Source organism: Erythrolamprus reginae, chromosome 6 (genome assembly GCF_031021105.1).
Source record: "Erythrolamprus reginae isolate rEryReg1 chromosome 6, rEryReg1.hap1, whole genome shotgun sequence".
NCBI classification, from domain to species: Eukaryota; Metazoa; Chordata; class Lepidosauria; order Squamata; family Dipsadidae; genus Erythrolamprus; species Erythrolamprus reginae.
In genome coordinates, this window is record NC_091955.1 from 39,810,744 (window position 1) to 39,834,449 (window position 23,706).

Here is a 23,706-nt window from a genome sequence, read left to right on the forward strand (position 1 = left end):
TGTTGTGGTCAGATCATTTCCTACTGCGGCTTAACTTCCTGGCTCCAATCCTTCCCCGCAGGGAGGCGGAACCAATTAGGAGGTTCCGCCCCAGACGCCTAATGGATCCAGAAGGCTTTCAGATGGCACTTGGGGTTATTCCAGATACACTTGTCCACAGTTCGGCAGAGTCTCTTGCTGAGGCCTGGAACAAGGCTGCAGGGGAGGCTCTTGACCGGATTGCGCCGTTGCGACCTCTCCGCGGCACTAGACCCCGTAGAGCTCCATGGTTCAACGAGGAGCTCCGGGTGTTGAAGCGCCAGAAGAGACGTCTGGAGAAGCGATGGAGGAAGAGTAAGTCCGAATCCGATCGAACACTTGTAAGAGCTCATATTAAGACTTACAAAGTGGCGCTCAAGGCGGCAAGATGCGCGTATCATGCCGCCTTGATTGCATCAGCGGAATCCCGCCCGGCCGCTCTGTTTAGGGTAACCCGCTCCCTTCTTAATCAGAGGGGAGTTGGGGAGCCCTTGCTGAGTAGTGCCGAGGATTTTAACACGTTTTTCGCTGATAAAATCGCCCGGATCCGAGCGGACCTCGACTCCAATTGTGAAACAGAGTCGACTGACAATGAGTCAGTCGAGGTGACTGGGACTAAACGTCTTTGTCCATCTGTCTGGGGGGAGTTTGACTTGGTGACACCTGATGAAGTGGACAAGGCCATTGGAGCTGTGAGTTCCGCCACCTGTTTACTGGATCCGTGTCCCTCTTGGCTGGTTTCGGCCAGTCGAGGGGTGACACGGAGCTGGGTCCAGGAGATTGTCAACGCCTCCTTGGGCAGGGGGTCCTTTCCGCCCCTTTATAAGGAGGCGGTTGTGCGCCCCCTCCTCAAGAAGCCTTCCCTGGACCCAGCCGTGCTTAATAACTACCGTCCAGTCTCCAACCTTCCCTTCATGGGGAAGGTTGTCGAGAAGGTGGTGGCACTTCAACTCCAGCGGTCCTTGGATGAAGCCGATTATCTAGGTCCTCAGCAGTCTGGATTCAAGCCCGGCTACAGCACGGAAACTGCTTTGGTCGCGTTGATGATCTCTGGCAGGCCCGGGACAGGGGCTTGTCCTCTGTCCTGGTGCTCCTTAACCTCTCAGCGGCTTTCGATACCATCGACCATGGTATCCTTCTGCGCTGGCTGGAGGGGTTGGGAGTGGGAGGCACTGTTCTTCAGTGGTTCTCCTCCTACCTCTCCGGTCGGTCGCAGTCGGTGTTAGTGGGGGGTCAGAGGTCGACCCCGAGGTTTCTCCCTTGTGGGGTGCCTCAGTGGTCGGTCCTCTCCCCCCTGCTATTTAATATCTACATGAAACCACTGGGTGAGATCATCCAAGGGCATGGGGTGAGGTATCATCAATATGCCGATGATACCCAGTTGTACATCTCCACCCCATGTCCAGTCAACGAAGCAGTGGAAGTGATGTGCCGGTGCTTGGAGGCTGTTGGGGCCTGGATGGGTGTCAACAAACTCAAACTCAACCCAGACAAGACGGAGTGGCTGTGGGTTTTGCCTCCCAAGGACAATTCTATCTGTCCGTCCATTACCCTGGGGGGGGAATTATTGACCCCCTCAGAGAGGGTCCGCAACTTGGGCGTCTCCTCGATCCACAGCTCACAGTAGAAAAACATCTTTCAGCTGTGGCGAGGGGGGCGTTTGCCCAGGTTCGCCTGGTGCGCCAGTTGCAGCCCTATTTGGACCGGGAGTCATTGCTCACAGTCACTCATGCCCTCATCACCTCGAGGCTCGACTACTGTAACGCTCTCTACATGGGGCTACCTTTGAAAAGTGTTCGGAAACTTCAGATCGTGCAGAATGCAGCTGCGAGAGCAATTATGGGCTTCTCCAAGTATGCCCATATCACTCCAACACTCCGCAGTCTGCATTGGCTGCCAATCAGTTTCCGGTCACAATTCAAAGTGTTGGTTATGACCTATAAAGCCCTTCATGGCACCGGACCAGAATATCTTCGGGACCGCCTCCTGCCGCACGAATCCCAGTGACCAGTTAGGTCCCACAGAGTTGGCCTTCTCCGGGTCCCGTCGACTAAACAATGTCGTCTGGCGGGACCCAGGGGAAGAGCCTTCTCTGTGGGGGGCCCGACCCTCTGGAACCAGCTCCCCCCTGAGATTAGGATTGCCCCCACCCTCCCTGCCTTTCGTAAACTCCTTAAGACCCACCTTTGCCGTCAGGCATGGGGGAACTAAAACACCTCCCCCTTGCCCATGTTGTTTTGTTGATTGATTGACTGTGTGCCTATTTTTTATATATACTGTTTTTATGAGATTATTAATTTTAAATTGTGGGTGGGCCTTGGATTTGGTATTATGTACTGTACTGTTTTTTATTATTGTTGTGAGCCGCCCCGAGTTTGCGAAGAGGGGCGGCATATAAATCCAATAAACCTAAACCTAAACCTAAACCTAATTGTTCGTTTTTTATCGTTATTTGTACCATTAAACTTTGGCCATCACGTTCTTCATATATAAGTTTTGGTTTATATTGACTTTTGACGTAGATTGCTATTCCTCTCCTTTTAACTAATGCTGATGAGATGAAAAGTTCGCCAAGACCTGGGAGTAATAAGGTCATGATGTCTTTTTTTACGATATGTGTTTCTTGTAGACATGTAATGTGGAAATTATGGCTTAGGAGTTTGTGGAAAATTTTTTCTCTTTTTCTGACTGAATTCAATCCATTAATATTCGTTGAGAATATGGTAATGTTGTCTTTTTGTGTTGTAGTATCCAATTTTCTGCCATTTTTATTTTTTGGCTTCGGCTTTTGCCCTTTTGATCGGTCCTTTTCTGTCATGTTTGTTTTGTAGTTTCTGTGGGTCATTTTCCTCAGTCTGTGTTGTTTCTGGCTCTTTTTCTTGGATGATGTCTTCTAAACTTGATTCTTCAGTGTTTGTTGTATCTTTATCTTCTATTTCTTTTGAAAATCTTTCTTCGAGGGGTTTTAATAATTCTTCATAAAATTCCTTTGCATTTTCCGGTGTCGTTATTTTGTATTTTTTGTCCAGTAGAGTTATGAGTATCCCTTCTCGTATCAGCCATTTAAACATAATTTTATTTTTGTTTAATTTAGATGTTAGGAATTGGTAGGGTTTGCGTTTATCTCGTACTCGTTTGGGAATCTGCCTTAGTACTTTTATTTCTTTTCCTCCGTGTGAAATTACATTTTCTTTTGATGTTCTATATATTTCATCTCGTATATTTCTCTTTGTGAATCTTATATGTATTTCACGAGGTAATCTGTGTCTGCGTGCAAACGAGGTAGAGACTCGATATATTTCGTCAATTTGTTCTAACATTTCCTATTTTGTTTTCCCGGTAATTTTTGAAAGGATTTCGGACATGGTTTGTGGAAGATCTTGGTCATCTGTTTCTTTGACGTTTTGAAATCACAGGAAGAAGGCAGATCTTTCCATTTCTAAGTTCATCACCGCCTCTTCTAAATTCTTGTTTATGTATTCTACTCTGGCCTCCGTGAATTGCAGACGGGTTTCTGTTCATTCATTTTTTTCTTCTATTGTTTGAATTTTTTGACTGTTGGTAGTTACTATTTCTTGTACCGTTTCCATCTTGTTGTCTAGTTTTCCGATGCGTTCGTCTAGGCTGCCAATGTTGTCTTGCATTTTTTAAATATCTTCTCGCATTATTCCCATGCTTCCATACATTGATTCGTGGTTGCAATCGATGGATTCTTGCATCTTTGTCATCATTTCGTAAAGTGAAGCCATTGTAATATTCTGGGGTGGTTGTGAGGCTTGAGGTGGTGTTGCTTTGTCTGTAGGAGTTGCCTCTGGTGGACGTTGAGCAGATGATGTGGCCGATTGTGTGGTATTCTTTTTCCATGCTTTCGTTATTGTTGTTTGGTTTGTTGTAGACATCTTCAGATTTATTGTTCGGTATTTCGCGTTAGATTTTTAGGGTGGTATTCAATTCAATTCTTGGGTTAGTAGAGTTAAAGTAGGTATAGAAAATAGAATGGTATTAGTATCTTTAAGCATATATTAGTACGTTAATTGATTAATTTTATTTAGTTTTATTTGAAAGTTAAAGATTGTTAATAGGTTAGTAAGAAACGTAAGATTTTAATGTATAGGATAGAAGTAAGGTGTATGTAGAACAGAAAAATAAGGCATTCAGTTTTGTCAATCAATTTTGTCTATGATATATATAAGAAAACACAGTAAATTATGTTATTAAGTAGGTAGAGTTTTATCTATAATATATTAAATATAAAAAGGAAACACAGTATTCTATATTATAAATTCAGTACTATTTTGTCTATAATGTATATAGGTTATGTTATACAATCAATTAGGAAAGGTTTTTATATTTTGTTAGTTGGTTTTAATCTATGGAAGATCTACTATAAATATCTATATAAAATCAATTATAAATGTTTTAATACAATTATTTTGATTTCCAATTAATTAATTAATTAATTAATTAATTTATTACTTAGATTTGTATGCCGCCCCTCTCCGAAGACTCGGGGCGGCTCACAACACGTGGAAACAAATCATAAATAATCTGACAGATTTAAAATATTTAAAGATTTAAAAAGACCCCATATACTAACAGACGTACACACAAGCATGCCATATATAAATTAAACATGCCCAGGGGGAGATGTTTCAGTTCCCCCATGCCTGACGGCAAAGGTGGGTTTTAAGGAGTTTACGGAAGGCAGGAAGAGTAGGGGCAGTTCTAATCTCCGGGGGGAGTTGGTTCCAGAGGGCCGGTGCCGCCACAGAGAAGGCTCTTCCCCTGGGGCCCGCCAACCGACATTGTTTAGTTGACGGGACCTGGAGAAGGCCCACTGTTAGTTGACGGGACCTGGAGAAGGCCCATGTTAATATTTACAAAATAACTTACCTAATACAGATTCAAACAATTCATTAGTTAATGTTATATATAAAGAGTAGAAAGGAGAGTAAGTATAAAATAGAAGGTTTAGAAAAGGAGTGGATTTAGAAAGAGAAAAGAAAGTAAGAAGAGTATATATATTTTATATAAAAAGAAAATACCGTATATATTCGAGTATAAGCCGAGTTTTTCACCCCCAAAAATGGGCTGAAGAACCCGACCTCGGCTTATACTCGGGTCACCACAAGAGGGCGCCGGATCACCACAAGAGGGCGCACCGCGGGAGCCTGTCAGACATTGCTGGCTTGGGCGGGTGTGGGAAAGGGCAAAGTGCTGCGGCAAAGGGCGCTCCAACCGAAGCGGCTGTGGCAAGAGTGGGGCAGTTGCCTCCTCCCCAGCTCTAGCAAAGATGCCAGCCCTTTGCCTTTGCTCTTAGAGCTGGAGCTTCTGTCTTCTTGCAGGTGCCTTCCCTTCCCTGGCTCCAGCAAAGGCGCCAGCCAACTGCTCCGATGGCGTGCGAGAGGGGGAAAAGGTGATGGTGAGGTCGGGGGCTGGATTCCTGCTTCACGAGTCCCCCCCCACCTTGCCGGCTTCCCCTCGCCTTTTTCCCCTCGCACGCCATCGGGGGAGTCGCGGGGAAGAAGAGAGAGAGGGTGCCTGCATGCGCCCTTTCTCTCTCCCCCCCCTCCTTGCCGGCTTCCCCTCGCCTTTTCCCCCTTGCACGCCATCGGGGCAGTCGTGGGGAAGAAGAGAGAGAGGGTGCCTGCATGCGCCCTTTCTCTCTCCCCCCCTCCACCTCGCCGGCTTCCCCTCGCCTTTTTCTCCTCGCACGCAGCTGCCCTATCCTTCCCACAGCCGCGTCACTTGGAGCCCCCTTTTACTTCCCTCTTGGAGCTCCTGTCGGCATCTTGCAGCTGCCTTCCCTTCTCCGGGTCCAGCAAAGTTGCCAGCCAACTGCTCCGACGGCGTGCGAGAGAGGAACAGACGATGGGAAGTCAGGGGGGAGGGGATTCCTGCTTCATGAGTCCCCCCCCCCCGACCTCACCAGCTTCGCATCGTCTGTTCTTCTCTCACACGCCGTCGGAGCAGTTGGCTGGCAACTTTGCTGGACCCGGAGAAGGGAAGGCAGCTGCAAGATGCCGACAGGAGCTCCAAGAGGGAAGTAAAAGGGGGCTCCAAGTGACGCGGCTGTGGGAAGGGTAGGGCAGCTACCTTCCCTTCCCCGGGTCCAGCAAAGTTGCCAGCCAACTGCTCCGATGGCGTGCGAGAGGGGAAAAGACGATGCGAAGCTGGTGAGTTCTGGGGGGACGACTCATGAAGCAGGAATCCCCCCCCCCCGACCTCACCGGCTTTTCCCCTCTCACACGCCGTCGGAGCAGTTGGCTGGCAACTTTGCTGGTGCCGGGGAAAGGAGGCAACTCACCCTTCCCACAGCCGCTTCACGGTGTTTCGAAAGACAAGTTCTCTGTCATTTCGTCATTTAAAATATCCCGTCGAAGCCGTACATCCAGGAGACCAGCCTGTCGGAAAAAATCCACCTTGCCAAAACCGCACCGCACGTGTTTGTGGTTCACCAGGTGCAGTTTGGCTCCTGTTCTCTCCTTTAGCAATTATTCCAGTTCCCCGTTTGAGCAAAGGACTTAAGGGATCATTAAGGCATAATAGATGAGTCTGCATATTTTTCTCCAGCTAAATGTGGTTGCTTCATTGTAAACTCTGGGCCGGTGAGAATTACAATCACTTGGCTTCAACTTTTACAATCTTGGAGGCTCAGCCTGGCTTTGGAAGAAACTGGTGAACTTAGCTTCTTGTCATTATTATTATTTATTTTTATTATTATTTATTAGATTTGTATGCAGCCCCTCTCTGTAGACTCATTAGTAGACCATGTGGCTGACATGGACAAAATAAAGCAGCAACAACAACAACAAAAACAACAACAAAATCAACAAACAACAATAACAGAGTTGGAGGTCATGCTGATAACCTCACAGCAGCTAATGCTGAAGCCCTTCTTTGGATACAGATTTATTTATCTATCTATCTATCTATCTATCTATCTATCTATCTATCTATCTATCTATCTAATTGGATTTGTATGCCATCCCTCTCCAAGGACTCAGGGTGGCTGACAGCATATATAAAAACAGAACAATAATGTAAATCCAATTAATGATGAGAAGGAATCCAGTTTTGAAGGATTCTAACTCTTAGGTTTTAGCTTTGTTGCTGATTGAGCTACTTTTTTTACTTTTTAATTTATTGTTAATATTGTTAACTTGTTTACCCTCTTTTAAATTTACAGAGCTAGTTTACTGGTTTTCTTTAAAATAAATATTCTAAAACATGTCTCAATTAATGTAATTTTATTGGTTTCCATTTTTATAAGTTACTAGCAGCCACTGCATTTTCTAACCTCGGCTTATACTCGGGTCAATAAGTTTTCCCAGTTTTTGTGGCAAAAATTGGTGCCTCGGCTTATACTCGGGTCGGCTTATACTCGAGTATATACGGTAACAATCTAATTGACAATTAATTATATCAGAAATATTATATGTAATAAGGTTTTTTTCCCAGTTAATTAAATATATAAAGTATGCAAAGAGGAAATATATATATACAGTGATCCCCCGATCATTGCGAGGGTTCCGTTCCAGGACCCCCCGCATCGAGCGGGTTTTCGCGAAGTAGCGCTGCGGAAGTAAAAACACCATCTGCGTATGCGCAGATGGTGTTTTTACTTCCCAGCAGCGAGGAGCCGAAGATTGGGGTTTCCCCGCCGCCCACGCAAACTCCTCGCTGCTGCCGCGCCCGCCGCTCGCCCGCTCGCCCGCCCGCCGCCCGGCCACCCGCCGTTCGCTCGCTGCTCGCCCGGCCACCCGGGTTTGTTTGGCTTCGGGACATGCCGGCGGCGACGTTTTAAAACAGCTGCGCGGCTTCCCAACTGAGTCCTGAAGTTCGCCTTTGACTTCGGGACTCAGTTGGGAAGCCGCGCGGCTTCCCAACTGAAAGGGAAAGCCCCCCCAGGCCGGCTCCGATCCCCCAGGCCGGCTCCGATCGTTTTAAAACAGGCGCGCCGCTTCTCCGCTGACTCCTGGCGAACTTCCCCGCTTTAGGAGTCAGCGGAGAAGCCGCGCGCCTGTTTTAAAAGATCGGAGCCGGCCTGGGGGGGCTTTCCAGCAACCCCCGAGCCCGGGTTGGGGGCTCGGGGGTTGCTGGAAAGCCCCCCCAGGCCGGCTCCGATCTTTTAAAACAGGCGCGCGGCTTCTCCGCTGACTCCTAAAGCGGGGAAGTTCGCCAGGAGTCAGCGGAGAAGCGGCGCGCCTGTTTTAAAAGATCGGAGCCGGCCTGGGGGGGCTTTCCAGCAACCCCCGAGCCCCCAACCCGGGCGAAGGGCGGGCGAGCCGGGCGAAGGGGGGGCGAGCCGGGCGAACGGCGGGCGAACAGCGGGTGGCCGGGTGAAGGGTGGGCAAGCAGCGAACGGCAGGTGGCCGGGCGAAGGGCGGGCGAGCGGCGAACGGCGGGTGGCCAGGCGAACGGCGGGCGAGCGGGTGCTGGGGGGGGCTTCGCCCTCCCGCCAGCAAGAGGGGGAAGACCCAGGGAAGCCGCCCAGCAGCTGATCTGCCCGGCGCCATCTACGCATGCGTGCCCATAGAAAAAAGGGCGCGCATGCACAGATGGTGTTTTTTACTTCCGGGTTGCAAAATCGCAAATTAGCCCGTTCGCAATGATCGGGAACGCAATAACCGGGGGATCACTGTATATTACTACTACGTTTCTAAATCTTTTATTATTAATCTAAATATTAATCTAAATTATTTAAGTACAAAATTACAGATAGAAAAAGAAAGAAAAGAGAGAAGAGATGTTAAGTAAATACAATTATTACTTTAAGTAAGAATAAGGTATTATTATAATTGCTTATAAAATTAATTTAATAACCAGTTAATTAATTTAATAATCAGTTAATGAGGTCGTTTTCCTATCTTTTTCAACAAAGTATCTTCAGTATGTTTGAATATGAAGTTTAAAACTTTTCAAAGATATTCCACAAAAATGTTCCACCGGTATTCAAGTAGTTTTTTTAGTCGGAATGTAGAAAATGCGATAGTTGATTAAATCAGTTTATTTCAGTTTATCAATTTGTCCGGTATCCTCCGTCAATCAGTCAATCATTCCATTAATTAATTAATCTATCAGTCTATCAGTCCATCTAATAATCAAATAGTCTCTAGTCTGTAGTTGTTATGAGTAGTAGTTATAGCTGGTACAGTTCAAATAGGCACAGAGTTAATATAATCCAAATAGGCTCGAAAAGGGTAAAGGGTAAAGATCCAATTGTGGTTAGGAATCCAAATATTTTAGTAGTTGTCGCTTTAAATAGAAAATAGAGCAAAGTCTGAGTGAAATGTGGAGGTAGAGAAGAAAATAAAAAATAAAAAAAGCCAGTGGGGCAATCAGATAGAGGGCAAGTCAAAAGAACGTGGAGACATAAAGGGAGAGGATTTTAATAAAGTATATTCCGGCTGTTAATCTTCAGTATCTCTGATTCAGGTCTCTTTCAGTTCCTTTTCTTCCGTATCAGCTTAGCAGATTTAATCCAACACTTTCACAAACCTTCTTCACTTTCAAAAGACCTTCCACTCTTTCAGCTGGATCTTAACACTTTTTAACTCTCCCTGGCTCGGTTCCAATCTTTTTAGTTCAAACTCTGGAGTGTTTTTCTGATGTAATTATTATCTATTCCTGCTGTGTCACGTCGTCTCCTCTGTAAGAGGTTTCAGCCTTAAAGCCTTAAAGGTACAGGAGAGGAAAAACAATGCAGTTCCAACGATGTTTTTTATTTCTTTTGGAAACCCCCAGAAATCAAAGTTCTGAAAGAGGTGCTTTCTTAACCATCCACTATTTAATCACTCACGATTCCCTCTTCTTTGTTTCTTTCTGTCACTCAATCTTGATGCTAAGTCGTCCTCACAGCTTCCGCTAATGAATCAAAGAGGTCACGCTTCTGGATCAGTCTGGGGAGGCCGATCTCTTTGAAGGTTGGCAAAGGGGGTTCCCCAATGTCTAGGGGGGTGTCGATCACACCCTCAGCTGCACTGGAGTTTCCCCTATTTGATCGCAGGTCCTCGGGTCCGCGATCGCCCGTTTGGCAGCCAAAAAAATCCTTCAAAAGCCCAGCTTTCTCAGAGCAGTCGAGAAAAGCAGGGCACCAGGGCAACGTCACAGCCGGAAGTCCAGTATCCTCCTTTTATAAACTATTAAAACTGATATTATCTAAAGAAAAATGACGTAACGAGAAGTGGGGACATCTGAAAAAGAAAATTTTAAAAAAAAGAAAGATGACACCCAAAAATATGCAATGAGACCCCTTTATCTATATAGTAGCAGGTTTTTTAAAAATGAATTTCAACTATGCAGAAATGGCTGCTTTCTTATTGTTTTACCTCTCTTCAAATTGGCCTGGTGAGATGATAGTTGTTTATAGCAGGGGTCCCCAACCCCAGTCTATGGACTATACCAGTCTGTGACCTATTAGGAATTGGGCCATGCAAGTGAGTCAAGCTTCACCTGTGCATTCACAGGATCTAGATAGCATATGAAACCATACCTTTCTTGGTCCATGGAAAAATGGAACCGATACCTGGTGCCCAAACGGTTGTGACCACTGGTTTATAGCATCCATAATCCAAACTGCAGAGCCAAATTGTAGATGGTTTTTAATGGATTTTTTTGGAGAAAAATAAAAATACTTTCTAAAATTTTTCTAATACATTCCTAGCAGCAAGAGCAAATGGAACCATGAAGGTATGTCATTTTTTTTAAATATTAATCATTTCATGTACTCAGCAATAATGATCTTTCTCCCTCAATATATTAAGAACTAGTACTTTCACTGCTGAAAACCTAGAATGTAAGAAGATTATACCATGCCACTGATTACATATCCCAAAATTACATTATATTTCAAGCTTATTGTTTCAGATCAGCAATTTAGCCCATGGAAATGTTATTGCACTAATACTGAAAGGTAGGTTTGGTGTAAAGCAGCAATTAATCCAATAAAATTTGTGGCAGGCTTAAAATATACCAAATTATTTTTGAACATTGTTAAAGCCACATTTAAATGTAGTTCTTGCAATACTTCTCAAAGATTTGTTGGCCATTTTCTAACACTCCCTTCTTAACTGGAAGAGGTAGGTTTCCTGTTGGTATCCTCTCTCAAACATGAGTCAGCTAGGGTTTTCAAAAGAATGTGTCATGGAATCTTGCAAATCTTGACAAAGTTCCATGAAAGACAGGGGATTGGGGGAGGGGGGAGAAGGACTTCGTACAAATGCAGCTCAGGATACCATAGCATTTTTCCTAAGGATTGTTGGAGTTAAGTGTCACCAGGAAATCAGACAAATTTTAAGATGGCTCAATTTCTGTGGTTAATGTTTATTCTCATTTTTATATATTTAGTGTTTTAATTGATTGTTGTATATTGCCCAAGATTACTTTATTGTGAGCTGAGTGGCCATATCAATTTTATAAAGAATAACACTTTTTATAAATATAATTTTGAGGTTCAGTGTTTCTAAGAACACATTCCATGATTTGAAAAGGTCAATATTTAAGAGTCAAGTGGTGCAAAGGAAGCAGTTCCTTTTGCATATGCTGTATTCAAAGTTTATCAAAACAAAGCATTTCTTAGAAGCTTTGCAATCATACAGAAATCAACTACTTGTGTTGAACCAAAAATCTTGGAATTAAGATTTCAACAAAATATCAAAATTAGATAGATTAATTTTCACAGTAGCTGGTTATTTTACCTATTTTTTTCACATAGTAGTAGGATCCAATATATATTCATCTGCATTGTTTATAACAATTATAAACTCCTGGGAGCCAGTTGAGCCATCAGACCTGGTACAGAGCTGGAGGGATCAGGTCTGATGGCTCAACTGCTAATTGTCTGCCTTACAAGGCAGAGGCTACCAGATCGAATCCCAGTAAGGAAGGGTGTGGCTAGCTGATGAGGCCAGAACAAGGCCGAAATGGGACCATCCTAGTCTCCCTTAATTTTAAAAAAATCCAGCTAAAAACATTTGATATATATGTATGTATGTATGAATGTGTGTGTATATATATATATATATATATATATATATATATATATATATATATATATATATATATATATGTCACTTTTTTGCTGAATTTGAAAATTAAGGGAGACTAGGATAGATCTATTTCGGCCTTATTTTGGCCTCATCAGCTAGCCATACCCACCGGGACTTAAACCTGGGTATAAATTTTTTCTTTATTTTTCTTGTATACATATATATTTCTATATTGAATATTTGGTGTTCAATATCCTTTCCCCCCCCCCCTTAGTTTTTTTCATTGCTTTTTAAAATAACTTGATCAACAAATCACCTTTAATAGTCTATTAAATGTCCATCAGCTATAGCAATGGTTCCTAACCTTCTTTTGGCCATGCCCCACCTAAGCATCTCTAAAATCCTGAGGCCTCCTCCCTCCCATGACATATAATTCTTATTATTCAAAAAATGAATTACTCGTGTGGAGGAAGCCTAAAAGGCCATTAACTAGGTTTAAACAAGGTTCCAACTGCCCCCATTAAAAATGAAATTGCCCTCTGTGGGCATATTTTCCACATACAGTGGTACCTCATCTTACGCCTCTTCTAACGAACTTTTCAAGATACGAACCTGGTGTTTAAGATTTTTTTGCCTCTTCTTCCAAACTATTTTCACCTTACGAATCCAAGCCACTGCTTCTGGGATGAAGGGGTTTCTTTTTTTCCCCCTGTTTTGCAGAAAGAAAAGGGAGGGGCGGCTTGGAGGAGGAAAGACTGCATTTAAAAAACTAGGAGAACAGCGTGCTTGCAGGCACTGAAAGAGTGTCTTTTGAAGAAAGAAAAGGGAGGGGCGGCTTGGAGGAGGAAAGACTGCATTTAAAAAACTAGGAGAACAGCGTGCTTGCAGGCACTAAAAGAGTGTCTTCTGAAGAAAGAAAAGGGAGGGGCAGCTTGGAGGAGGAAAGACTTTGCAGAGAACAGCGTGCTTGCAGAGGCACTAAAAGAGTGTCTTTTGAAGAAAGAAAAGGGAGGGGCGCCCCCCCCTTGCCTTTCTTCCTTCCCACTCACCCTTTAGCCTAGCCTTGCTTCTTCCACCCGCCCCCTTTAGCTGCTCCTCCCTGCCCTCTGTTCGCCTCCCTTCTAAAGTTTGGGATTTTCCTGAAGGATTTGCACGCATTATTTGCTTTTACATTGATTCCTATGGGAAACATTGTTTCATCTTACCAACTTTTCACCTTACGAACCTCCTCCTGGAACCAATTAAGTTTGTATCATGAGGTACCACTGTATATTCAACTAAAGGTTCCTCTTCTTTTCCTCTTTCTTATTTAGAGACATTGCATCAGTCCCTTTAAGTACTATATTTTTCGGAGTATAAGATGCACCGGAGTATAAGACGCACCTTAGTTTTTGAGGAGGAAAATAGGGAAAATAATCTGCTTACCAGGTATTCATCTGGCTAGCATCTTTAGTCTGGTCAGGTTCAGCACATTATTTTATCCCCTAATTAGGGCTTTAAAAAACCCTTATTCAGAGAGAGTAACAATAAAAGCTGCCCCGAGTCCTTGGAGAGGGGCAGCATACAAATCTAATAAATTATTACTATTACTATTACTATTACTATTATTATTATAGCTTGCAAGCCAGTAAGAGCTGGGAAAATCATTAGCACTTGAAAAGAAACAGTCGGAACAAGTAGAGCAATGGAAAAAACCCGGAAAAAACTTAGGGCTTGGAAAACATTCTTTTTCGCAGAGAGTAATAATGAAAGAGCTTGCAAGCTGGTAAGAGCTGGGAACATTGTTAGCACTAGGTTAAGGCTGGAAAGAAATATTTGGAGCAAGTTAGACCAATGGTAAAAAAAAAAAACCCCTGCAAAGACTTAGGGCTTGGAAAACAATCTTCACAGAAAGAAACAATGAAATAGCTTGGGAACATTAATAGCACCTGGTTAGGGCTGGAAAGAAACATCTGGAGCAAGTAAAGCAAAGAAAAAACAACCGTACTAATACAGGGTTTGGAAAACATTCTTCTTCTCAGAGAGTAACAATGAAAGAGCTTGCAAGCTGGGAACATTGTTAGCACCTGGTATGGGCTAGAAAGAAACTTCTTCATAGTAATGGGAAAAAAACCGGCAAAGACTTAGGGTTTGGAAAACATTTTTCAGAGAGAAACAATGAAAGAGCCCGCAAGGTAAAAGCTGGGAAGATCGTTAGCAGCTAGTTAGGGTTGAAGGGGGGGGGAGGTACATTCAGAGTATAAGACACACCCTAATTGACCGCTGTGTTTCTGTTACACTATCTCTCCCTTCATTTGATACTATCCAATTTGCACATTAATTTCGCATTCCACTTCAGCTATAATTTAGTTTTAATAGCAGTCCTTTTTTTCTTTACCTGACTTTTTCTGATTTTTTTTAAACATTTTGTCTGAAGAAAGCAATTTTGATACTAAAAAACTTGCAAACTGTGCTCTGAAAAAATATGAATTTTTGACTGCATGATTATTTTTTAAATAAATTATATACAGTATTTTCCAAATTGTAGCCTTTGAACAATGCATTTAGGAAGGTTAGAAGAGAAACAAGAAAAAAGACTCATCAGAATGCTTAAAAGAGATTAATCCATAGTAATTAATTGAATAAATATATTATTTATCCATTACTGAATTAGCAAAAGACAGAATCTTAGAAGACAATTTTATGGACAAATTATTAAAAGAACTATTTAAATTTATCAGTTAGCAGCAGATTCAGTTCTCTTTGACCAAAGCCTACAAAAGGCAAGACGGATCTTGTTTGTAAATGCATTTTCCCATCTTCATTTGAATAAGTTGATGGGACATTATGAAACATCTTAATTTTTTTTAAAGCAACATTGAGGATCATTAACAAAAAGATCCGCTAAGAACAAAGGCCTCCCTTGGCTGCTACAGACCCCTGCTGCAACCCCACCTGCAGCCGAACACCACCATGTTCAAGATGAGGATCCCTACAAGGATGCAGTGGGCCAGCAGCAGAGCCACAGCCAAGGCCGCATGGATGGCGATGGCATGGAAGGCGAAAAGGAAGAGAGTCCGGTGGCAAAAGTCAGGCTGGCAAAAGTCCTCGTAGTTTGGAGGGTAGGTGAAATAGACCCACACGTTACCTGCGATGAACCAGGCGCAGAGAAAGAGGGACCCCGCAAACAGTTGAGTAGCGTGCTTGATCGGTCGGTGCCATCCCCGCAGAGAACACAACTGAGGAGCAGGAGCTGAAGTGTAACGGCACTCAGGATGAGCAAATAAATGGGAATGAGAGGTTGCCGGGGACACTGGCCAGGATAGACTATTCTGATAACAATTCCTGCCACAGGCAATGCAGCAAAGAGAACTTTTCCTAGGACAATCAGGACAGAATGCACGGAGGAGGAAGGCTCTTCGGCAGCTCTCAGGAGAGGCCTCTCAGGCTGGGACTCTTCAGCCATGGCAGCTGCTGGTGAAACCAAGGGGAGAACTGAAGGCGCTGGCTACCCTCATAAACCACAAGCCTAACCACTAGCTGATATTTACAAGAACTTATGAATTATATTTTAAGTAGGTAAGAATGGATATGCTGATTTAAAATGGTTCAGACACATACCATCACCATCACCCCATGCTTGTCCATTCATTTCTGTAACAACTTAATGCTGGTAGATAAGAATTAGAAATCCCCAATCTTGCATTTCTGGCTTGTTTAGACATTGCCATAATATGTAAACACCAGAGTGATTTGAGAGGCTTAAATAAAAAAGGAATTCTCCTTCCTACTGCTTTCCTTTATTAGTGGTTGCTTTAAAAATCAAACAATGGATATAACTAATAATCAAATATATTACGTATTGGTCTTTAATGTACAAGCATTCATGTTTGTCAATACGTTAACACCCAACAACATTTTGCCATTGTTTTCTCAAACAGTCTCTGCTTACCAGATATTTACAGTAATTGTAACCTTAGGACATGCTTCCAAATAAAATTGTATAGAAATGAACTCTTCGTGCTGAATCAAAATGTAATAAGGTTTAATTAATAGCTATAAAACATATTCTTGCAGATTCATTTTATTGCTATGCAAATAAAGTTGACTTACTCTGTTAAGAGGAAAACAGATTATATTGAATAAATGGCTGGAAACTTATTTTGTTAAATAAATGGTTTCCTGTTCTACTGCAGCTCTGGGAAAACTGTTAGAAAACCCAGAGTTTTCTACACATTCTAAATGAGCTTTCTAACTCTCATATTCACTATGATGCTCCCAGGTAACATTCACACTTGAAATGCAGATTCAGTTTTCTGGGGAAATTTGGACATAATGATCAGTTTCATTATGAAGCATGAGTTATCATTACTGAAAGTACAGAATCTCATTTGGAATCTGGGTGTTCCTTTAAAATAAGAACAGGTATGAGAACAGCTGATTTAATTTTCCGATAGTTTGAAGTGGTCTTTATCATATAAATAAGATGAGACAAATTTTGAAAGAACTGGGGGTTATGGGATTATTTTTTAACAGTGATATGTTAGAATTTACATTACCATCTTACATCTCTAATTTTAAAATGACAGGGAAATATACCATATTTTTCAAAGTATAAGATGCACCTTTTTCCTCCCTAAGAGGCTGAAAATTTGGGTGCCTATTATACTTCAAACTTGGCTTTTTCAAAGCTTTTTTCCCACAGCCCTAACTAGATGCTAATGATCTTCTCGGCTTCCTATTCTCTCCTAAGGTTTTTTCAGCCCTCAGTCTCTGCAGGCTTCCTTTCATTCCTACTCCCTTTGAAAAAAGCTTTTTCAGCCCTAACACGGTGCTAACGATCTTCCTGGCTTGCTGCATTTTTTAAAATTCCTATTCCGATGGAAAGTTTTTCTGCTTTAAGTCTTTGCAGGTTTGTTTCCATTCCTACTCCCTCTAAAAAAGGCTGTTTCAGCCCTAATCAGGGGATAATGTGCTAAAGTTGAACAGACTAAGGATCTAGCCAGATGAATACCTGGCAGGTAGATCCCCCCCCCCGGCCTATTTTCTTCCCCCAAAAGTAAGGTGCGTTTTATATTCCAAAAAATAGAGTAATTGTTTTCAGCAAACATGGTTATGAGGGAATTTGTGCCCTGACAAAGTATAGTCTTTAAGTCAAATAAAAAACTGTATTCTGCAATTCTGTTTTTGAGTTAGACTGCCTAAAATGCATCTAAACTGAAACCACAAAACTAAATCTATGAGTTTCAGAATTTATCTTTCAGTGTGTGTCATAATAACACTCCAAGAGGTATTAACTCCCCCACCCCAAATTATGGTTGATAGCAAAGCTGGTCAAGTTTGATTAATGTTTACATGGAAGAAAACCCAGCTAGATTTTAAAACAATGGAATAGTAAACCTCATTTATACTGTTGCTAAGAAAAATATGAATATATCCATGAGGTTGCTAACAGTTGAGTTTAGCCTGAAAAAGACTCTCTCCTTAATTCACTTCAACGCCATGTAAAGAAACAGCTAACAGGATTTTCCAAAATAGATAATTTAGTTATTTATTCTTTTGATATTGATCGTGAGTATCAATTTCATAGAGTGTTTTCCTCGATTTCTGCACTGAAGCCCTTTTAGACTTTCCAAAATGTGGCACAAGAGCACATTTCTCTCTCTCTCTCTCTCTTTCTTTCTCTCTCCATTTAGGAGTAAACAATTGCACAATACCAAAAATACTTAAGTGCACACAAGGAACACAATTAACTTATATTGAGATATGGAAATATATTTTTAGCATATAAAACATGCTAAATGTTTAGAATGTAAAAAACAGGATCTAATAAAAAGGCAGCATTTAATACATGCAGTACTTTACATGTAAAATTAGAGACAAAGCAGATATAATTCTAAATATAAAGGGCTGATCAAAAATTATTTTTACAATATTACAGCCCTTCGCTTCAGGATTGCAAACATCTATCAGGAATTCAAAACTCTGTGCTGAAAGCCAGATCTTCAAATATTATTTTCTAAGGTGCTTGGGAAAACATACAACGTTGTAGTCCATTTTAAAGTGAGATGTGTGCTCTCATGACCAAATGACATGACCTCTATATGTAACTGACTTGTAACTGTACATAGGAAACTTCCATTTCAAGGCAATTTTTTTTCTGAAATGGATATATTATGACAAAAAAATCTGGAATTGCCTGGAATAGGTAGCTGATCTATTGCTAATTATTTCTGCTCAATTTAAATGTGATTGCATTGACTGAGCTACCATATGTAGAATGGCTTTCAAAGATAACCATGAGAAGACAATTTTGGATACATTTTACACTGGAATTAATGGACTTGAGAAACAGAAAGCCTGATTGATTATATGAAACAACACATGCTTTTTCTCCCTCTTATTTTGTTTTCGTTGATAGATTGCATTGACTTCTGATGAGTAATCACAGTGAATTAAGCATTTCTGAAGGAGTAAGTGGAATGGACGCCAAATGACCATTAAAAATCAATCTGTATAAAAGAGAAATCTTGAGAGTACCATGGAACTACTCACAGAACTGCTTCTCATGAGTAAACTATAGGAACTGAAGTTTTTGCAGTTGGCTTCTGAGACCTGGACTTAGTTTAGACTAGGCTCCAATTAAGCTCATACCTGCAATATAGTTTATTATATGGACATAACATTCTGCCAAACCTCATTTTTTAAATCACTTTTGGAAATCACTTTTTAATTATTAAAAACTTTTGTAATGTAAGTTTTAGAACAGCAGGTGCATTTCCTTCGATTCCTAGTGAGATAAGTTTTAAATGCAAATTTAAAGATTTATTTTCAAAATCTTTTGTTTGGAATATACAAGAAAGGAGTGGTTAAAACATAGGTTTTGGAAACTTTCAAATGGACTTACTGTCTGGATGGACTCAAATTAACATTTTAAAGTTAACTATAAGAATCATTCCTATTGGAAAACGTTTTGAATTACTAATAAAATCCCATGAAGGTTTTGAAGGTTGCACACTAAAGGGAATCGGAAGGAAATAAGATTACAATTTAAGGAGAACGTTTACACTTAACTTTCTAACAGAGAACATAGCAAAATAGACTATCCGATATCAGCAAAATATAACATCAGCAAAATATAAAATCAGATTTTAAAAGGTATTTATGAAAAATGGATCCAGATTATGGTTAAAAGATTTTATGGAAAGAGGAATGAGATTTACCAGTCAAGACACTCATTTGAAAGTGGATTTTAAAATGACAAGCTATAAAAATGGAAAGTAAGTATTTCTGCTTTCTTAACTGTCAGTCATTCCAGAAAAGGCTGGTAAAATCTAGAACCACTGATAATATTATTTTTTTATTATTATCTTACAAGAAAAATCGTTAGCAGAAAAAAGGATAAAAGAGAGAAATTAATACATTTCTGGCATTCAAAATTATTTATCAATGACACAGATTTGAGTTTAAGGTAAACATCTAGAAGACAAAAATCCCATGAATCTGATTGCTGGGCCATTATAAAAGATTGATACTAAAGTATCTTAATTATTTTTTTCCCCATAGGCCAGAAGTCTTTGCACCTTTTTAATTTTAATTAACCAAACTGGTCATAACTATTCTTAATCAATGTATACTTTGCATTTAAATGTATGGGTTTTATGCAATTTTTGAGTGTTTTTCCTTGCACTTTCCCTGAGGTATCTGATAACTCATAATTGTTTTGAATGCTTTTTAAAGCATTTTTCAATCTAATGAATGATCCACAAAAAATAAAATGTTTATTTCAGCTAGTACTGTCAAATTCAATGGTTTGCAATACTTATTAGTAGAAAAAGAAGCATAATTGTTTCATTCAATCCAAATGCAAAATATAAATAATGGATTAAAATGAATGAAAATGTACTACTGTTTTTGTGTTAATATTTATGTAAAGGACTGGCGGTTAATCTGTACAGTTAGGAATTTGCTGATGAATGTTAGTCTTACTTAGTCAGCATAGGCTGCCATTGAGCATATTTCATTAAAAAGTAACTCTATTACAATTACTTTCATATTCAGAAGTTTATTGAAACTGCATTGTTAATTATTGATGTACCCAGCAGATTCAATTAATCAAATTTACTAAAGCAAACAAATTAGCATTTTAATTGGCTCAACATATTCTCTACCAAAATTAAAAAATAAAATATAGTCTTCAGCTGTCTATTTAATATACACAGGAAACTTTACAGACATTTATATGTACTATAGTATGTTTCCTAATTGTTTTTCTATTAGTTTTAAGTGGCTGTTATGTTGTATCAGTTGCAAACAATGCCATCTACCTTATATTTGTGTTAGGTGGACACACTCTGGATTTTTCTGAACATATAAAGAAGGAACAACTTTAACAAGTTACATCATTACTTTTAGTCAGATTTATCTTTTTTACATTTGTGTCATCTGCGGTGACAGGTTTTTGATTCATACTATATCTTTTTTTACTATGCCATCTCACCATGTAATTTTGACAATCGGATTTTCTCAGTTGTTGAAATTATTGTACCTACCATTAAGGCTGATACAGACAATTTCAGCTATTTTTTTCCTATGTGTTTACCAAGCATTTCTCTCCCTCTTTGACCTTTTTCACTTCAGTACATAGATTGTAAAATTATATGAATGTCAGCATAGACTTCCAGTAAGTTATACAACATACTCTTATAGAATTATGTGTCGACCTACAATCTACACATAGTAGTTATCTCCAGCAGTTCAATGAAATATATACAGTAAATTCTTCATCCATTTTTTTCTTACTGAGTTCATTAAGAATTTATGTTCTTTGATTTATTGGTTTATCTTGATTGTGATACCTCAAATTCCTTACCTTATACTTCGACATATTTTCAGGATTATATTTCACCACTCCTTTTTCCATTCTGGTTCATGCTTAGCAATTAATTAGTGTCAGAAAAACACTATCCAAAAAGCAAAGAGATGTTTATATTCATAATATTTGTATAGGTTGGCTAATATTTACAAATGAAAATATAAAAAGAATGGCTGTAACCTAAATATGAATTCATGCCATCATAGGATGAACTATGATCATCTTATCCGTGACCATCTTTGACTAGTTCCCTAACCCAATGCATATTTCAAAAACATCATTTCTTGGGAATTTATCATTAAATTAAAATAGATTTGGGAAAGATGGCCATTACAACAGGGCATCAGTACTATCAAGCACACCTGAACTCCAAAGTTTCTAGAACAGAAGGAACCCTGTGGAGTTGTGGTGCTTCAACATTCTGTAGAATATCATTGCTACCTTGGATGTCTGTGAGATATTCTGGAACACCATTCTCAAAAGAATGCTAAACACTCAGCTCCCCAAGTCTGCTGAAATGATTGGGGCTTCCCTGCCACGCTTGGGCAACCTTTCTCACTCTTTGGAATCAAATTTGATTATTTACCGCCACTGCGTGAGCCCTCCTTTTTAGGCGGCAAATACAGGTTTCAAAAATAAGCAACGCCACGTTATTGGAAGGCCCTTATCGGGTTGGATGATTAATCATGAAATCATAAGGACACAACTCGCTGCTAAAGGATCGCGCGCAAAGGATAGAGTTTTGTTTGTTAAGCCCGAATATCCGTGCTCTAGTCCCATTCCATTTAATACATAGCTTTATATGGAATCTCCAGGCTGAGAAGAAGCTCCCTACGATGGTCTTGCAAAGCGATCATCCTTTCTGGAAAGCTTACCTCGGCTTACGATGGTGCAGGAACCAATTGTGCCTTGGACTTTACCACGTCGCTCGCCTTTCCCAGCCGCCATACATGTTCCTTTGCACAGGCTTGGTCTACGTTTGAAGTTTGAGGTCTGAGGCAACTGGCAAGGCGGCGGCGGCGGCAGACCAGCGCTCTGGCCGCGCACTCGACTCTTCCTGGACATCTGCTCTACCGCCTCCGCCCACCTCATGACGGCGGATTGGCTCGTGGTGCCTGAGCAGACGCCTTTGGATTGAAAGAGCGGCCTAAATGCAGACGATTCTACAAATATTTGGTTCTCGAAGAGACCGAAGCGCGTATATATCCTTATTGCCGCTGCCCATTTTCCTTTAATAGGGGCCTAAAACATGCCGTGCCATCAAACTAAAAGAGGTGAACACGTGGAGGCGACGGAGCTAGGAAATCGTTAGGGATAGGCAGAACTTGCGTTACTTCCCGGGATAAATTTTCAAATGATTGGAAAGGAGCGTAAGACCTCTCCCCTCCCCGAGTCATTTTGGAGCAAGAAGAAAACACGAATATGTGGCTTGTTTGGGCACGGGCTGTGGATCTCCTTTGTTCTTCTACAAAAGCTGCAAGAGTGCTGGCAGCAGGTGGCGCCGCTCTTGAGCATGTTTATAAGGGATTAAACCCCGCTTAGTATGGTGGCTGGAATATCATGCATTGAGTAAAAGGGTTCCAATATTGTTGCACAATGAATGTAATTTCTTGATGAGTAAATGAGTAGGCATATGCTTGAGTCGGTAAGTATAGGATACAGTTCTGGCCACCTAAGGGATCAGGCAGTTTAAAGCACATTTCCTCAATCCCTGCCTTCCTGTTTGTTTATGTCCTGATCTCTCTAGTCAGTGTGACATCCTAACTTCGAACATGGGAATTAAAAAGCAACACATCTGGACCATGCCAGATTATAGAGGCTGTGTTTAAATTCATCTGATTTAGCAGATGCTAGTTTTTAATTAGGAGCCTTTTAATTAAAATTACATCCATTTGGTTAGCATTCGAATAATACAGGCATACTGACTGCACATTAGATATGCATGTTCTATAAATCTATTTTCATATATAATTTTTTATACAGAGCACTTGAATGAACTTCTATTATTAATCTTGCAGGTAATAAATTATTTAGATTTGAAGCTCATTTTAATATTTAGGAGTGTTGGGGAAAAACTTCCATCTGAGTTCAGTTCCAAGTGGGAAGAAAGACACTGGAAACTTGGAGACTGCTTGGAAAGATGGTTTAATGGTGGCCCGGACCACATGATTTGAGGTCATAGGAAAAACGACCACATAGGTTAGAGGGAAAGAGATATATACGCTTTGTGGAGCTTTGAACTTGCTTCCTGTTCCTGTGGCAAGAAATGTATTTTGATTGATTGTCAGACTCCCAAGGGACCATGCAGGGATAACCTTGTAGGTTGTCTTGAGTCCCAGACTTCGTTGAATCTTGCTGGGTGATGTAATCTTCTCAGGTGTCATGTGGTAAAATGGGTCGACGATATTAACAAAGGTAAGAGTTGCTTTCCAAAAGCATGTTTCTCCTCATCTGAGGAGGTATAATATGTATTTTTAATATTTCCTAGAATATTTCCTTCTTCTAGGAGAGGGATGGATGCTAACTTTCTACAATCCCACTTTGGTGCTAGGGCAAATAATTTTTGCTAATTATTTTACCTTCAGCACAAGTCCAGGGCAGCATCAGAGTATATTTGATATTCCTGGTCCATTTGAACCACCATTAAGAAAACTATTTTTCCTATACGTTGTGTTTTGGAGGGGTGGACTGCAAGTCTTAAGGGGTTAAAATTATAGAGACAGATGAAAAGTAACCCTTGGCTCCCAAAAGGGAAGCTTTCAGCCAGGAAGGTCTAGCAACCAGGACAGAAGTTCTTGAACAAAATTTACAGTACAGTGGTACCTTAAGATACGAACTTAATTG

General features: G+C 40.8%; 2 protein-coding genes across 4 annotated transcripts in view; both read right to left on the minus strand.

Moving 5' to 3' along the window:
• AMIGO2 (adhesion molecule with Ig like domain 2) overlaps positions 1-22,020 on the minus strand; it is a 162,015-nt gene extending 139,995 nt beyond the window's left edge. For 2 of the 3 annotated variants that reach the window (XR_011559408.1, XM_070754754.1), the window contains exon 1: positions 21,738-22,020. The gene's annotated coding sequence lies outside the window, so the exon portion shown is untranslated. Of the gene's footprint in view, positions 1-20,859; positions 20,937-21,737 lie in introns of those variants that run through there. The other variant, XM_070754755.1, reaches the window with a different exon arrangement.
• TMEM272 (transmembrane protein 272) lies at positions 14,918-15,453 on the minus strand. The gene is given in 2 exon segments (XM_070754752.1): positions 14,918-15,165; positions 15,168-15,453. Coding segments are annotated over 2 exon segments (534 nt in total).
• Positions 22,021-23,706: the final 1,686 nt, after the last annotated feature.